At 34.1% G+C, this 19,592-nt stretch overlaps 1 protein-coding gene across 4 annotated transcripts in view; it reads right to left on the bottom strand.

The window, feature by feature from the left end:
* Positions 1–19,592, bottom strand: part of LOC127843998 ((Lyso)-N-acylphosphatidylethanolamine lipase-like) — a 112,651-nt gene that overhangs the window by 88,023 nt on the left and 5,036 nt on the right. Inside the window, exon 1 of one of the 4 annotated variants that reach the window (XR_008032503.1) lies at positions 3,486–3,673. The exons of 2 other annotated variants lie outside the window; for them this stretch is intronic. Coding sequence is in view for 1 of the 2 variants with exons in the window: in XM_052373960.1 (XP_052229920.1) it covers positions 3,486–3,493 (8 nt within the window). In the remaining variant the exon portion in view is untranslated. Of the gene's footprint in view, positions 1–3,485; positions 3,674–19,592 lie in introns of those variants that run through there. One more of the 4 variants, XM_052373960.1, reaches the window with a different exon arrangement.

The raw sequence follows: 19,592 nt of genomic DNA, 5'->3' as shown, positions 1-19,592 counted from the left end.
TCAGGGGCGGTAATACGGGAGTTATCGATTTCTGGGATTGTCTATATCAATCAGAAAATCAAAAATATGTATCAAGATAGTTTGGTATTTTGTGAGCAAAGTAAATGCCCTGATGTAAATGTTATTTCTGATTGGCTACATGTTTATTTATGCTGTTGTTTTCATTAACATTAGATCAATACTATTTACGAGACTGAATGATTTTTTCATTCCGAAACTTAAGTCAAAGTTATATCTTTGTTTTTCTTGTTTTGTTTGTAACTATTCATTATACTGTTGTTACTGTTTTATTTTCATTAAAGTAGACAGGAACAATTTTGTGTTGTTTTTGTTATATTTACAAACTTTGTTAAATACACAAAATATTACATGCACACAGTATTTTGGAGCACACATGAAGTTTTTAGTTATTACTCAACTTATTCAAATAATTTCAAATAATATGCAACATAATTTGCAGATTAATATATATAAATAAATAAATATATATATATATATATATATATATATATATATATATATATATATATATATATATATATATATATATATATATGGATAATAATTATTTATCCATTAAAACAAAATTTACTATTTAAAATAACGTTGAAAAAGTATGACATCTCAAAATCAAATAGGCAGAGATTTAATGTTAAAAACACATCACTGAGTATGCAAAAAGTTATCAAAACAATGTATGAAACATATTTATTGTATTAATTGTAATGATGGCAAATATGAAGCAAGTTGTGAAACTACAATAATAATTTGATAAAAACCTTGTACCCATCCATGTTTTTAAGGGAATTGTTAACCTATTTTGGCATTTTTTCCAATTTCATTAGATATGATTGTTTACAAATATGTATTGTTTTAAAAACACTTAACTAATTTTTATATAAAAAAAAAAAGATGAACAAAAAAACTGACGTCGCCAGTATTGGAACCCGTGTTTTCTGGATCTGTAAGCAGATGAGCTACCACTGTGCCATGTAAACTTTCATGAATTGTTAGTAAACAAAATACCTATTGTAAACGTTATCTAGCTTTTGTCAATAACATAATTGTTTTACGAACATTTTTTTCTCAAAAAGATTTTTACTAAAAATGGTCATAGAAAAAATCACTAAAAATGGTCTTTAAAAATTCTTCAAAAAAAGTTATTAAGTGGAAAATAGTTATTAAGTCGGAATATCTTATCTATTTCGTCCGCCAACATCCCACATCTAGGCATTTTTACCCCTTGATAAACATGCATCAGACTGCGAGACAGGTTCCTTATTTTCGGTAATTTAGTGCATAGGTTCCCGGGGGGTTACTTCCCAAATTTTAGGGTAGGGGTGTCCCGCTGAGACTAACAAAATGTGACCCATTTTTATACCGGAACTCTGATAAAGTAGACCTATTTTGATACAAGATTTTTGAAAAAGCATACCCATTTGTATAAGATACCATTGAGAAAGTGGACCCATTGCAATACAAGAATTTTGATAAACTGGACCCTTAGTTGAGCTAGAGATATATCTAAACTGTCTTAGAAAACAAATTGATCACTTTCCAATTCGTCTATCGTAATAGAAATATCCATTTTAAATATGTTTTAAACTTTTAATAAAATCCTATATATTTATGACCTGAAATTAAATGTTTTCTTAATTTACTTTCAAAGCCTGTGATAACGATTTCTTGATTCCACACGTAATCAAAATTTTCTACAAAACATATATTATTATCCAAGATGTCACAACCCTTCTCAAAAAAGTGTGTGAAATGTACGTTTTAAGTACGTTTGCGTGTGTTAAACGTGGCAGTATTGGCACTGCGTTTTTGTGCGCTTTTTCTTACAGAGTGAGTTTTAAACAAAAACAAACAAACAAGAAACTGTGCGCTTTTTTGGGTTAATGTGCGCTTTTATGTGCGTTAAACGTGCGCTTTTTATAAGTGCATTTTTCACTGCCATTTATGTGTGTAAAATGTGCGCTTTAAGTGGGTTAAATGTGCGCTTTTTGCGAGTTAAATGTGCGCTTTTTTATTTAAAAAGCGCACATTTAACTCACTTTAAGCGCAGTTTTAACCCACATAAAAGCGCACATGTGTGTTAAATGTTATGCACCTTATATTATAACAGGTTACTGAGGTATATGTCTATGTTTATTCATTTGATGCAAATAAATTGTTAGAGCTTGCAACAATTTTGTATCTTGTTCAATTTCTGTACAACATTTGCTAAACGGTTGTTAAAGACGCACTTTTTAAGAAGTGTGTTAAACATGTGTCTTTTTAGATACATCCGTTAAAAACAGATCATATGATAAAAACGCACTTATGAAATAAAAGACTAACTTATGCTCAAAAAAGAAGCACATCAAAAAAGAAAAACGCACATTTGTGAGAAAAAACCCACATCTGTAAATCTTAAAACACACTTCTTAGATAAAAGACGCACTTCCTAAATAAAAGACGCACTTCCTAAATAAAAGACGCACTTCTTAGATAAAAAACACACATTTTGCTCACATCTACACTCAAATGCGCACTTACAGATGAAGAAAACACACAAAAAACAAATTTTTTCACTTAAATAACGCACTTGAAAAGCAAAAACGCACAAAATGCGCACTTAAATGCACTTTTGAATACTGAAACGCAGATATTAACAAAAATCACAGAATTAACACACTTTTAAGTGCGCTTAATGTGTGTTTTGGTAAAAAGTGCGTTTTAAATTGACAATCGAATGACAGCCGGGAATGACAGAGTATAATTCCGTGTACACATGTAGTGTAAAGTCGGTTATTTTGACAGTCGTCTAATTCCGACACAATTTTCATAAATCATTTGCAGTAACTGCACTTTTCCCGGCACTTTTAGATTATGTAACGATTTCGTCACTTAATATATGACGTATGTTAATATATGAAGTCACAGTATCATCTTGGTCGATCAAGCAACAGATAAAAACAGTCAAGTTTCTGCATCTTTACCGCTACTGAAATTTACTTTTTGATACCCATTTAAATATAGAAGAATGATATTTATCATACCCATTTTGATACTGATACTTTCAAATCTATATGCATTTATATACAAGCAAATTTCCGATTTCAATACCCACATCTATACTTAGATGCTCAAAACCATACCCATTTCTATAATTTTAGTCGAAAAACACACCCCATAACCATAAAATCGGCACACCCCTATATACCCACAGGGGGAAGTTGCGCAAAAAATAAAATTATAATATATATACCCCGGGTATAGGCTTCAAGCCAATAGACCTACTGTTGTTTCCATCCCTGCAGAGGAGTTCAAAAGTAATAAAACATTACAGTATGATAATTACTTGTATATTTGTTACAGAGCAAATAATAAAAAATCGTAACATCATTTAAACGTAAATGCTTATGGTGTAAAATGGTTCATCCATATTATATAATAAAAACGATACGTATAAAACAATATCAACAATAACTTAAATACACCTTAACATTTCTGTATCCTGTTGTATCTCATCATAATTCCAAGTCTGAGTGATTTCGAAACCTACAAATGATGAAATGTTCTAGATTTTAATTGGAAAATATGGGACGCTGTGACTAGACGACTTGTTTACATATAACGTAACGTCCGCCATTTTGTTGATCACATGACAATGTGGGTTTACAGACTACATATCACGGTCAACACCAATCTCCACGCAGAGTTGTCGTTCCTTGCTCTCACATACTTTAACCGTCGTGCAAGAGATTGGGTCAACACGGACCAGATACAGAGAATAAGAGGTTACTGTCGGATTTTTTGTAATATATCAGGCAAGACTAAGAATAACAATAATATAACGGCGAGGCTTGCCGAGCCGTTATTTTATTCGTGCCGAGCCTGATATATTACAAAAACATCAGACAGTAATCTGGTTTTCTGTTAATCATACCTCTATATATGAGACTATGTCCCCGATTTTAAAGAAATTATGAAAAAACCGCTATTTAAAAAGCTGCAGTTTTAATCGGGAAAGAATATGACTTGTCGTTTGATGTGTTAATAATTACATCATGTGCACGCTTATTATTTGTAAAAAAATGTTTTTTGCTGTTTGTGTTGCATTTAGTGTTTAAAATATATTACCTCTTGGTTTCAAATTGTTTGTTTTTTAATCTGATTCGATTTTACTAAAAATGATTACTTTATAGTTGATTCCGAGTAATATGACCATCCTCCACACATTAATGATATAAGAACTTCCTGTTGACCATGATATAAAATATATTATATATATATATATATATATAAATCAGGTGTCTGCAACGTTATATCAGGCAGATATCAATGCGGTTTTATGATAAAACAAAAGATCAGATTTTCGGGCCACACGGGCATCGTTTTCGGACCAAACGGAAAATTCTGAAATAATAGTTTTATTATTTACGTCGTAATTGACGTTTGTGGTTTGTCAATATAAAGAAGTGAAACTAGGCTGATGGAGCAGTATTGCATATAAAAATATACAGAAGTGAAACTCCAGCTGCTGAGGCAGTATTGCAGACGCCTTATCTATGATCGCTCCGCCCACTTAATCACGTGACTTAGCGGTTATCAAACCTAGACAAGCTAACACCAAAATGGCTTCTTTGCCTATAGACTGCATATAGATTTACGCGATATCCCGGATGATTTTATGGACTTTTTTAACACCATATTACACTTGTAAAGGGGTTGATGCCATTTAGTTATTCTGCAAATGCAAAAAATTTCCGATTAAAGAGAACATCAGCTATTTATAACGGGTAAATCGGCACATTAAACACGCTCTCCAAATTAACGCTTGCGCGCTTACCGAAATCGAACCCGTTATTACGTGTTATGGTGGTATTTGCAATAAATTAACATTTCACCGGTATTTACCCGTGTTATTAACAAAATTATGACCGAAACATTCCCCCTACCCGTGTATTTGACACGAAATAGCGCTTTATAACTGGGAATTCGGTGAAGTTTTACGCGCTTTCTTACGCCGGGTGGGTACCTCAATCCCACATGTTATTACGTATAAAAGTGATATTAATCATATTAAACATTGCTTATGGGAATTTATCAATCACTATAATTTAAAGCGCAAAAACAACACAATAAGTTTGGACATTGTCTAATATAAATTAGCGTTGTACGAAATGGAATACGTTCAGACTATCATAAATTAATAAGGCTACCAATATCAGACGCTCGCGCAGGTACCGACTTCCCCGAAGTTACCGCATTTATTGGTTAACTAATATCAGTAATAATAACTCTTTTACAATAGCATTTATCGATACGTCTTTATTAAAATAATAACAAAATAGTTTTCACTTGTTTCTGACACACACAGAAACGCGATTTTTAACGGGGATTTCGTAAAGTTACACGAAGTGGGTACCAAAATTCTCAATTATTTTACATGCACACGTGACATAATACATACTTAATAATGCTTAGTTATTGCTTATATGACATTTCAAGTTTTTTAAATAAACTAATGTTCTATAAAGGGGATCTCGGTAATTCTTGAAACTTCCACTCGCTCTTGTCAAGATCGCATTGCCGCGTTGGAAATGGTATAAATTTAATTCATCGAACTTATCTTTCTGGATACCAAATGTCAGAGTTGCATTAACCCTATTTACACCGTTTTTGCCATATTTCATTTCCGTTTTTTATCCGAACAAAATAAACGAAACTCGTTTAAAAAAATGAGATCTAGGCATTCGAGCTCCTAGTGTGGATTAAAAGCGTTTATTGGTGCCAGCACATGACTGCAAATATGTAGATACTGTTAATAAGATAAAATATCACATGTCACCTTCAAATAACATGTATGATGTCAATTAAGTGCATTACTATCAGAGTAATAAAACACAGCATGAATTAGGCTTCATGCTGGGTTTCAGTTCTCGTAAAGTAATGCAGATGAACATGTCTATGATACGGTTAAGCGATAAACCCTATGATTTTGGTGAACATTTTTTTTGCCGTATAGATGCTCTCTACGTCAACGAATTCAAGGAAGAAAATTTGCTAATGAGTCGTATATTGACTCTGTCCGAATTTTTAGGGGAAATAACGATCGATTGTCCGAGTTACATTATCCCCATTGACACCGTTTAACCATTTTGAATCGTTTTTTTAAAGAGGAAAACAAAAGAAACTCGTTGGAATAAAAGTGAACCTAGACATGTAGCATGTCTAGGAAAATGGCGGACAGGTCGTTGCTAACGAGTGCGCCCGATAAATCGATCGCTGATTGGTGGATCAATTCTAAGATAAGGATTTGATTGACAGGCGGCGTCATGTCAGTTGGTCGTTTATTCAAGGCAAGTGTAAATAAATTTTAACCTCATAGCAATGCAACTAAAATTAAACAATAATAAAAGGGAATTAAAACGCATTCAATTTAGTAACCATTTAATTACTCAATGGTAGGACAGAGACCAGAGCAACAGAGCTACAACTTTTTGAGGAACGATGAAATGAAACTATACTAACAAGTGTCAACTACATCCCATTTATTTAAGAAATATAGCATCATACAGTAAATATTTCAGATCATCATCGCGCAAATACAGGAAGAAGCAGCAATAATGGGTGTAATAGACCCATATTACATAGCTTGCTTGTTTATGTGACTTATGCTTTGCATTGACCGTTCCAAGGCGGTGACCCCAGCTTTATTCATATTTTGTGTTTATGTTGGTTTGTATTGTGCTGTGTTGTGCTGTTTTGTATTGTTTAGGCAATCGGTCACTTGCATTAAATAAAGGACCAACTAATTGTTTTTAATGAGAATTCAACACTTCTCCAGCAGCTGGAGTTTCACTTCTTTATATTGATATTCCGGTGTTTGTAAAATTTAATTTATTCTGTAATTGCGTAAGTTTTGACGCCTTAATGAACGTAAAAAAGAAACACACACTATTGAATATAGGCAAGTTCTTGAATGCAGTTCTGAACAGAATGCTTGAGCCATCCGGCACACAACATGTTATTCCATTTGTTTTCTTAAAAATTTGTTTGCAGTTTGATCGCACAAGATACATCTTAATATGTTCATAATTCATATGATTGTATATGTAAGTGTGTATATGATAAATATACACACTCGTAATAATTGTGTACACCAAAGACCTATAAAAATAACATTTTATAGGTCTGTATGTATACAGACAGTCTGTCTTGTATCTGTATTTGTATTATTATACCTCATATTGCATTTGTTAATTTGCCGAGTATAAAATTAAACTGGTAAAATGGTAAAAACTGGTTGAACATCAGACCGACCACTGTTGATCGCCGCGCATGAACTCTAAAATAACAATTGTAATGTCCGAACACATTTAGTTTAAGTGTTAACGTGTTAATAATTAGCTTTTACTTTGAGTGTTAAATTATATTGTGGTAAAAAATATTTAAACTGTGTTTCAGGAATAATTGTAAATAAATCCATTATATTCATTTGTCGTTATGTTAGGGGGGCATGTAGTAAGACTTGTTTCCTCTTATTATCCGCGTTATTGAATGTTAAGTATTTTCATTTGTGATTAACTTAAGAATTTGATCAATATTAAACACTTTTATGTTGTGCTCGATATATAATCATTTATTTGTGTAACTGTAGTATCATTGTATTATGATATATTTCGATTGTATTATTGTTGTATTTGTACTTGGAAATGTTTGTTATTTGGAGCCAATCTCCTTGGTGCAATCCAGAATAAGGACAATCTCTGGTATGTTTATAAAACGTTCATAAACATTGGGGTAGATATAAAATAGATAACAGTTTATTTATTAGTTTTTCATCATTGGTGATTTATTAACGCCTCGTCAGGTGAAAGATTCAGGAACCCGTACTATTACACACCCGACGCGATTCGCAAATATCTCACGCCAGCGATTAAAGGTCAATTTTAACACTTTTGGAAACTTTATAATATGAAAGATAATTGTTTGAGATGCGGAATAAAACTATTTGCAACAATTAAGCGTTACGCCTTATGCCATAACTCACCAGGTAAATCTTCCAATAACGCGCCGTTTTCTAAAAGTTGGACTGACTTACCTCCCTTGCTGTGACGTCAGAGCTGTAAATCCGCTAATTTTTACAGCGTTATTTATGCCGAGACGATCAACTGAATTGCTATTACATCAATACTTTTATGTTAAATTATGGACTTTTCTGACGAATATGATCATTATGAAGATGAACTGCATGAAATTAAACCGTATATGTACAGCACACGCCATTTATCGATTTAAAAAAATCTCAATTAGACAAGACTCCTTTTCCCAAAATAGCTGGAAAAAGACATAAAATGTTCGTTATTAGATTGTTCATCATATATCTTAATTTTTGTATTTTTTGTAAATAAATGCAAGTGAACGAAATCGTATTATTGTAACACATAATTTAACTTCTAACAAAAATTCTAATCATTTGCACACATCGATGTAATTACATCGATGCTCTAACTGTTCAACGCGCATGTTTGGTCTAGTTCGTAATCTTTTCCACTTAAATGCATAGTGCAAATGTAAAGTTCAATAAAATTTCAGAGGACAGAAAACACTACCGTATTTTTCGGGGGTAAAGACGCGACTTTTTTTCCGAAGTGTCTTATTAATGGACGAAAATGAAAAACATAATATCCTAATTTTTGCGAAAATCCTTATGTGTACTCCTCCACGATAAAATCGTAGTCAGTTAGATCTACTGATGATAGCAACCGGGTGTAATCCTCCTGGAAATCGTGCTTTTCACGCATTATATTATAAAAATAGTTTTTCGACACGAAAAGCTTTCTTACAAATTTATATTTAATTCATTACAAATATATTTCAAATATAAATGTTGTGTTGAATTCCCCAATAAGAATACACATTTGTAATCCGAAACACACTTCTGATTGTCTTCTCTTAGCGCGCCGTTTACAAATTCAAGCGTCAAATAAACATTCGGGATTGTTAGCAGATATAAACACAATATGTCTTATTGTCCAAATTTCAATGCTGTTAGCCTTTTAGTCGCCGGTGCTTAAGGGAAACCGTGCTCGCACCTGGCTGTAGGCTCCCGCACCTGGATTAGTGATAATTTCGTGTTGTTTAAAGTAACAATCACGCTAAAAAATATCGAATATTTCGTTAAATAAAGCTAACCCATAAAAAATTCAATGTTCCTTTTAGCAAAATGCAAAATTTCAACGTTAGATGTTGTCTGGTAGAATTGATTAAACGAGATACAAAATGCTCGTTTTTATTTTTTTGTGGCCACAAATAATTCCATTTATATCTCCCGTGAAATATCCGAACATTTACGGGCGAACACGAGATTGGATACGGTAAGCGTCGGAAGCATGACGTAGCTCTCATGAATAATCATTATGTGAAATCAAAATGATTTCTGGGTAACTGGAACTTAGCGAATGCGAAAATGGCTTGTATAAATTATACAAATGAACGCAAACCGAATGAATCCGATCCTGACTCGAAAGCGAAAGTAGATTACATCGTGGAACGATATTTAGATATTTAGATGCTTAAAACTTGCCGAATGCTTGTAATATAACGTTTTTACATCAATGTTACTTGTTTTTAGGGTCTTCCTATTTTAATTAACCATCGTATGGTACTACTTGTTGTCGAATGTTTTTATATAGCATAATACAGTAGCCGTTTGTATTGGTGAGCGTGATAGTGACTTTAAATGCTTTTCGCAGTTTTTACACGGAGTGTCTATTCTCATCTAGAGTCCGTGGTTTGTAGCCACGACGAACCCATAATTGATTTTTAATAATTTCACCATATATGTCTACATGTCGAATTTTATATAAAAAAAATAGGCTGCGACCATTTTGATTTGTTCGTATTCTGTTTCATTTCAGACTCCATGCAGTTCTCAGATCATAATCTCTGTGATTTATTACTCTAACTTGTTAGTTTCTGACCACGCGTGCTACTGAAAATAGCCAGCGGGATTTTGTTTTATGGCACAAAGAAGCACACAATGGCTTCGACCAGTGTTTTTTGATCCCTAAATGTAAGATAAGCACGTGCAATATCAAATATTATGTTGGTCAGTACAAACGTTCTACCGAAAACCGCAGACCGCGTTTTTGTTTTATTGCCCATCCATGCCCTGAACATCCAATATCCTGTGTATTACGACACACAAACTTTATATAAGCACGTGCCGTCTGTCAAAACAATGATTTTTATAGATCGGTTAAAATAGTGAATTCCCGTATATGATCTCGGAAACGAGACTTGCTTAAAACGTTTTAAATAACGATATTTATTGTCAAAATAATTTCTAAAAACAAATGAGAACCACCCAACATACATAATACACAGACCAAACAACGTATAAATAATATTGACAATTTGAATACAAACATTGAATTGTATACGATGATTTTTTGTGCGATCAGTATACAGTACAATACAACTGGGAATACGGACAAAACCCCTCCCGGATAAAAACCCTCCCGTCATTTTCATAGGGGGCGGACAAAAACCCTCCCATGAATAAACATGGGCGGGCAAAAACCCTCCCATAAAAAAAACGGGGGAGGACAAAAACCCTCCCATGAAAAAACGGAGGCGGACTAAAACCCTCCCGTAAACGAAATTTAACACTTAGTGTTGCATTCATTAATCCGACAACATTACCAATTGTGTGTATTGTGTACATGTATTGTGTTTTCAGGGGTGTGAAATTGAAAAAAAATGTGTATCCATTAACTGTAAACATACCACTTTCTAATGTGCATATATATCCGATAATCAGTGCCCCAGATAAGCTGCGTATCTGCGTCTTTCACCCTATTAAAATGTTGAAAAACGCAAAGAAATTCAATATCATGCGTATTGAAAACGCTATCAATTTGATTTTTACGCAAAAGCGTAAAATTCGATGCGTACGACACACTAGCTTCGATCGAAAATGCTTTGCTCATGTTCGGTATTTTCTTTTGAAATTATTATCGTAACGCGGCGACGCTTTTATTCAGCAAGCGCCTGGATGACAGAGCAGAAAAACAGGCAAAGTTATTCAAACGCTCTGCGGACTAGACATAGATATCATAAAGCGTTTGACCATAATATTGACAACGGCATACATGCGTTTTCAATCTGACTTAATCCGTCGTTCATTGTGCGTGTTTTTGTAAAGCGTCTGTACTGTCAGTTTATATTACGATGCGAAATAAAAATGCCAAAGAGAGGTCGAAAGACGTCCGCCATTGTTGCGCCAAAATATCTGTCAATCACAAACTTTCTCGAAACAAGAAAGCAAGAGCCAATAAGTGCCGAATTATTCGTGTTATCGATTTTTTTTAGTTTTAAGTTTATATTAAGGACAGTTTCAAGGATTAAAGATGTTATGAAACATCAGTTTATTAAAGTTAATTATGATAGTTTACAGTTTTATTGCATCAATACAAGTGTGCAGCTTTAACATAGGTAAAGCAGAAATGATTTTAAAGTATGCATTTTTTTAAACTAATTTCACCCTATTTCAAGAATGAAATCACCCTATTTTTCAAAATCAATGGGTGAAAACCCTATTTCCCAAATAATTATCTGGGGCACTGGATAATCCAATATAATAACAACATCAATTAAAACATAAAGTGGGGCCATTTATAGACAAGTGAATTTAAATTTAGATTGAATGAAATACGATACAGTGCAACGTTTTATCGCGTCATACGCTCATTCATGCAAAAAACGTGCTTTCCGGGAAGTTTCTGAAAACTTTGCGAAAATGAAAGTAAAATTCTGTTAACAACTAACAATTCGTTAGCATGTAACTAATTTGTCTTAATTACTTATTTAATTTATTTTTGACTGTAACGTTTACAATTGCATTTTTGCAGACAATATATAAAGCATACTGTATTGTCAAATATGTCAATGATTCGGTTATTTAGGCCCACTAATCAGCTAATCATAACAATTAACTCAATTCTACTTCCGGTCAAGATGGTCGACATTTTTTTCTCTGCTGTGAAAAAATTTAAATTAAAAACATATACAACCAAGACAAACGTTTTATAATATTTTAATAGCATTAAATAAGATGTGCAACAATGGATCATTCAAGCAATAAAAACTTGTACAATAACAGTGAGTATGACGTGTTTGTGACAGAAAACCAGTTTAACGTTCTAGCAAACAAAGGAATGGCCGACTCAAGAAAACGGGCACGAGTAAACACGGGCAGTCAAAGTACTCAAGGTGAGGAGCATTCAATATCACAACATGAATATGGAAGCCTAAATACTGATGATAAACTGTGTGTAATGTTTGCACGGATGAGCAGTATTGAACAGAAAGTTGATGACTGTCTGAGCTTACACAACCAAGTGAAATCTATAGAAAATTCAGTATACCAACATGATGTGAGACTGAAATTACTCGAATATAAGTCAATTGATTTAGAAGCAAGAAGCCGGAGAAATAACCTAATTATAGGTGGCATAGATGAAATGAAAGGTGAAGACTGCCATTCTTTAATTGCCAGGTTCCTGAAAGACAAACTCCAAATTGACCCATGCCCTGCAATCCCTAGAGCACACAGGCTAGGTAGATTCCGCTCAAATTCTACAAGAGCTATCATCGTTTATTTCCTTGACTTTAGAGACACAGAGCTTATATTGGCAAATGCAAATAAATTAAGAAATACAAATTTTCACATAAATAGAGACTTCCCAAAAGAGATTGTAAATGCTCGCAAAACTCTGTGGCCAGAGCTCAAAAGACTTCGTGGTATGCATCCAAAGAGCAAAATAAGCATTGTCTTCCCAGCAAAGATAGTGGCAGATGGTCGTGTCGTGGCAGACATGTTCCCTGATTGGAGCCAAGTCCTAAATGGCGACAGAATCACGACCAATGTCCACCATTCTCCAAACGGCAACTATAGTCACCAATCACTTAGTTTGAAACCCCACCAATACGAAGTGAACCACAAATCTGTTTATGGCAATGAGACGTCCATTCCACATGCCACGCAGCACAACTATTCTCCAAACAGCAACTATAGTCCAAAATCACTTAGTTCAAAATCCCAACAATTTGAAGGGAACCATAAGCCCGCTTCTGGCGATGAGGTGCCCACTCCACAAGTCACGCAGCACAGTCAAATCCACAATACACAGTCCATAGAGCACTATGAAGGAGCCCCAAATCCAACAGTCCAGGAAATCCACACCAACAAAATAACCTCCTCGTCAAATGGACATACACACATTTCCAGGCGTCCTCAATCTGAATCTCCTGCTCCAGCAAGAAGACGCACACACGCCCCAATAAACCAAAGATCGTCTGCCTCGGGGGAATCCGCTTTCCAGCGCCCATGGACATCAAAGTCAAAGAACACCCAAACAAACACTGATCGATCTGCAGCAGGTGTTAATTCCAGAACTCTCCAAACTGCTCACACAAACACTAATGAAAACGATGTTCATTTGGATCCCCTGAACACGAGCTGTGCAAATCCCTCAAACTCTCACAAATAGGCCCAAGGGGGGAGAGGCGCTCTGCGTAACCTGAAATCAGAAACAAACTTAAAATTATGTTGTCTGAATGTAAGTGGCCTAAAAAAACGTTTAAACTACCCTGAATTTGTTGACTTTGTAAATATGTATGACTTGTTTTGCATTTCAGAAACACATCTTGATGAATATGACATTGTTGATCTTAATGGCTTCCATTTAATATCCAAACACAGGATGCAAAATTATAGAAGAAAATCAGGAGGCATTGGTATATATATAAAAGACAATATTAGCCAATATGTCCACGCTGTCCCAAATAACTCGGAATACATACTCTGGGTTTCTATATCCAAAAGCTTATTCAATTTAGATGAAGATATCTTACTAGGTGCACTGTATTTGCCACCAGAAAATTCAAGGTTTTTTAATGAAGACTTGTTTAACGTTTTGGAAAATGAAATCAATGACAAATGCAGTAACTTTAAATATGTTTGCATAGCTGGCGATACAAATGCTCGAACAGGTTCAATGAAGGATTTTATACGCTCTGACCCACACCTTAACAACCTGTTTGATATTGACGAAGAAATTCAACAACAACTTGATAAATGTGTTATCCTGGAAAATCTTTCAATTCCACTCACAAGGGTTTCCCTAGACAAAAAAACAAATATGCATGGGTTCCGAATGCTCGATATCTGTAAAAACTGTAACATTTTTTTCCTCAATGGTAGACTAAACACAGATAAAAATTCAGGTGCCCTCACTTTTCGAGATAAGTCTGTCATTGATTATGTCATTGCAACAGCCGATTGCTTCACAAACATTACCTCATTTGAGATTATTGAAACAGATCCCTTATTCTCTGATGGACACAGCGCTCTTACATGGACCTTTAGAATATTGAACAACCAAATGCCAAAGCAAGACACTAAATTAGCCTTTCATCATCCTGCCTGGAAACAAGGTATGGAAAACAATTTTAAGCAAAACATAAATATGGCAGACATAAACAATCTAATATCACAACTTAACACCTACCCTCAATCCAAGGAAACAGTTGAATTTATAACCAGCGAACTACAGTCCATTTTTCACAACACAGCACTTCAAACGTTCCCTGAAAAATTTAGAAACAAGCATATAGTAAATAGGCCAAACAACAAACCCTGGTTCGGACCAAAATGTTTTCAAGCAAGACAAAACTACCATAATGCTAAAGACGAATATACAAAAAATAAAAATAATGAGAACAAATTAAGATTAAAAAACGCAAGTAAGCAATACAAAAGAACAATGAATATATTCATTAATAAACATAATGAAAACACTTCTTCCAAACTTAGAGCATTAAATGAAACAAACCCAAAAAATTACTGGAAATTTTTGAACTCATTGAAACCTAAAACCAAACTAAATAAGGCACCCTCCATTGATGAATTCTACGAGCATTTCAAGATCATAAATACAAATACAATTGATGATGACCGTTTCGAAAATGATATACACACCACGAATGACTCAAATATGTACCTAAACGCGCCACTCACTGAACATGAAATAATTAAATGCATAAATAACCTAAAAAACTCTAAAGCCTCAAGCCCTTCAGATAACATTCTTAATGAATATATTAAATCAACCAAAGAAATCCTACTACCCCTTTATTGCAAACTGTTTAACTGTATTATTGATACTGGAATTATTCCCCAAACATGGCTTGAAGGTACTATCATCCCAATTTTCAAAAACAAAGGTGACTCTAAAGATCCCAATAACTATCGACCAATAACAATATTAAGCTGTCTTGGAAAACTGTTCACCTCTGTACTAAATCAAAGATTAACTCAATTCTTGGAAAACAACAATCTTCTAGATGAAAACCAAGCAGGATTCAGAAAAGGTTATTCTTGCAGCGACCATATTTTTACACTACACTCTTTAATAGAAATACTAAAAAAACGGAAACAAAAACTCTATTGTGCATTTATTGATTTCTCGCAGGCGTTCGATAAGGTATGGAGAGTAGGCCTCTGGCACAAGCTTCTAAAAACCTCAATAAACGGTAAATTTTTTAACATCATTTTTAGCATGTATAGTAATATTAAATCCTGTATCTCACACAATGGCACTGTCTCTCCTACATTTATTTCAGAAATTGGAGTCAGACAAGGAGAAAACCTTTCCCCACTTCTGTTTTCTTTGTTCCTGAATGATATGCAATCATCTTTAAATCTGAATGGTTCTGTCGGTGTAGAGTTAAACGACCCCTTAGACCTAACATTGTGGCTTAAACTCCTTATTTTACTCTATGCTGATGACACTATATTACTTTCCGATTGCCAAAATGACTTCCAGAATAGCCTTAACACTTTCCATGAATATTGCAACAACTGGCACCTTAATATTAATTATAACAAAACTAAAATAATAATATTCGGAGCAAGACAATTACAAAACTTCAATTTTTACATTGGTAATACACCTATTGAGATAACAGACAACTATCATTATCTTGGTCTCACTTTCTCAAGCAATGGATCATTTCTTAAAGCACGCAAACATATAGCAGAACAAGCAACCAAAGCCATGCACTTACTTTTCACAAGGGCAAACAATGCCAGCCTCCCAATCGACCTCATTATAAAGCTCTTTGACCACACTGTGCTCCCTATTCTGACCTACGGATCTGAAATATTTGGATACGAAAACATTGATATACTTGAAAGAATCCACAATAAATTTTTAAGAAAAATCACATATGCTAAAACTTCAACACCTATATCTTTCTTACACGGAGAGCTTGGAAGGTACCCAATATCAATTACAATTCAAGCAAAAATGATATCTTTCTGGACTAGAATACTTAACGGGAAACAAAATAAGTTTGCAGCGCAGATATATAACTATATGATGATTCTCCCTGACAATAACTTCAAATGGATAAATAAAATAAAAGAAATTCTCAATGCAACAGGTTTTATAGACTTATGGCACAACCAACACCAATTGAATACTACTATAAAAACAAATAAAATCATTAAAAACAAATTAATAGAGCAATATAAAGCTACATGGCAAAACAGTCTCACTACCTCAAACAAAACCAGAACATATAGAATATTCAAAGAGAACCTTGAACTGGAAAAATACCTTACACTTTTGCCTCAGCGTGAGCGAAGTAGCCTGTTCAAAATCAGAACAGCTAACCATAACCTCCCAGTCGAAACAGGTAGATACGATGGCACCCCATATGCTGAAAGAAAATGCACAAAATGTACAAATGACCAGGTTGGAAGTGAAGAACACTACATTTTATTTTGTCCCTACCTTCAAACACAAAGAGAACAGTATTTAAGTGTATTCAACACACCAACTTCAAACCTTACTCTTAAAACAGTTCTATCAACAACTTCAACAACACAACTTAAAGAAGTGTGCAAATTCTTAAACATAATCCTTCAAAGTTTTAAAGAACAGTAATGTCACACCACTCCACTACCATTTCATCCCATTACTATCATACATGTATTCTTGTCGCATTATATGTCCAACCCAATGCCTCCTGATCTTCCCAAGTTGACAAATGACAACCATTAACAATGTATTATATGTTTATTGTTGTTCCGTATTGCTTCTCCAGTAACGGATTCTTTATCGTTTATTTATTTCATTGTTTTATCTTTATGTCAACTTCAAGGGAGATAATTTCTTTATCTGCTTAACAAAGACAGTTAAATAGTAGACTATTAAATGATACCGTACACCAATTTACTTACTAAGCTTAGTTAATAAATAAATTACCTGCTTACCTGGCGATTTAACGGTACGTTCCATCCTTTAGCTTAATTTTATCCGATAATTGCTGTCACGAGTTCGTCTTCAGGTGTTCTTTTTTTGCACTCGTTACTTTAAAGCGCGAACGAACAAATCAATTATTCCCGGAACGGGCTATACGCTACTATACTGCCTTTCTATGTTTATGTTTTTGCGGCTGTATTTAAGTTATCCTTTTTTTTTCTGAGAATCAAACTGTATGTTTGCCAACATCGGATAAAAATGTACATAATAAAAATAGCTAATGTAAATAAAATGAAAGCTATCCATAAATGTCGGTGTTAATTGCTATTCACAGCAAATGTTATTTTGCTAATATGCCTCCCGACAATATACAGTATAAAATCTGTGTTGTATTGCATTGCTCTGTGTATGTAAATTGTTTATTATGTATAGTGTACATATTATTCAAATATCGCAACTGTGGACTTTTCTCTCTCTCTCTCGAAAAATAAACTCAGGTTACACCTGACTACGACTACTAGTGATTGACATTGAATTAAATCTACTTATAAAGCCCAATACCTAAAAAAGACTTCCCATTTTCTGTTTTCATCATTGTCTGCCGGATTCGTCATCTCGATATATAACTATTGTATATATACATGTAAAGACATATCCACTCCCCCCCCTCCCAACAAACTAGTTAAAATTGATTGTGTTTGAACACTCCACTTAATAGTTTCCCTTTGTATTGTGTATTATAGTATTGTATTATATGTTTACATTATGCATGCTATAGCTGATCAACTTGAACCGGATAATACTGTTAAAACCTGTTTTTGTCATGTTGCCCTTATTGTATACCTTGTATACTTGGGTGAAAATAAAGAGTTGTTCTGTTCTGTTCTGTTCTGGTTATTTAGGCCCACTAATCAGCTAATCATAACAATTAACTAGTTAATGGCATACAATAATATATATCAAAATAGCAAACTGTGAATCTGCAACTGCGGACAAAAACCCTCCCGTGAAAGGAATCAAACACCGACAAATGTAATTGCTTCATACATTGTTGCATTCATAAATCCGCAAAATTTACTCAAAATAGCAAACTGTGAATCTGCAACTGCTTTTAGTTTTTAATTAGTTTAATCACATAATCAATTAAAAGCAATTAAACGCCGATAAATGTATTTGCTTCACACAATGTTGCATTCATTAATCCGAAAAAATCACTCAATGCTGACAACATTTGCTCAAAATATCATACTGTGAGTCTGCAACATATAAAAAGCAATTTGTTTGTGTAAAGGCACACATCCAACATGGAAATCATCACCACTTCAGCTGGAAAGAAAAGACTCGCGCACAATGGCTTCGTCTACACTAAGAAGAAAACGTCAAAATCGACTATACGCTGGGAATGTTCTCAACGCGCGGCAAAGTCTTGTAAGGGCGCTGTAGTCGCGGACATAAATATGACGACAATAAACTCAACCAAAAGTCACAACCATGAGGGAGATCAGTTTCACGTCGAAGCGTTGAAGCTGCGTGAAGACAAACGAAATAAAGAATGTCTTGGGAAGCCTGTGTCCGCCTCTGTTATTTTTGCGATGATGAAAAAAAAGAAACACGACTTTGATGTTCTTAATGCACTAGCCGGCGCACAATTTGATATTTTATATATTTACACCCTACTTGTTATTCATACTAAGTAATCATGAATATCGTAGTTCTTATCATACTAAGTAATAATAAAAATCTTAGTTCAAACATATATAATTGACATCAAATGGGTGTAAAATAACATTTCAATTCAGAAATATTTTAATTAGTCGATATATAGTGTAATGTTACCTACTGAAGTGAAGTCACTATTACAAAAAATAAATATCTCGGATAACCGACAACAAAATACAAATGTCGGAAATGACATTCGGAAATGACCGATTTCGGATAAAAAATTCATAAATAATCGTTGGTACTTGAATTCGTGGCTCAGATTTCACGGAAGTGTTTTTGTCCGGTCCCGTTTTTTCATGGGAGGGTTTTTGTCCTCCCCCGTTTTTTTCATGGGAGGGTTTTTGTCCGTCCCCGTTCATTCATGGGAGGGTTTTCGTCCGGCCCCTATAAAACTGACGGGAGGGTTTTTATCCGGGAGGGTTTTTGTCCGGCATTCTATTTATTGATACAAATGTATGCAATTGAATGTAATTTTTCAATAATGAACGAACTAAAAGAGTGTAACGATAACGATACAGCGTGTTTGATTTTTATTTTATT

The sequence above is a fragment of the Dreissena polymorpha genome, chromosome 9, assembly GCF_020536995.1.
Source record: "Dreissena polymorpha isolate Duluth1 chromosome 9, UMN_Dpol_1.0, whole genome shotgun sequence".
NCBI lineage: Eukaryota > Metazoa > Mollusca > Bivalvia > Myida > Dreissenidae > Dreissena > Dreissena polymorpha.
The sequence above is the reverse complement of the archived record's forward strand: the minus strand, read 5'-3'. Positions and strand labels throughout refer to the sequence as shown.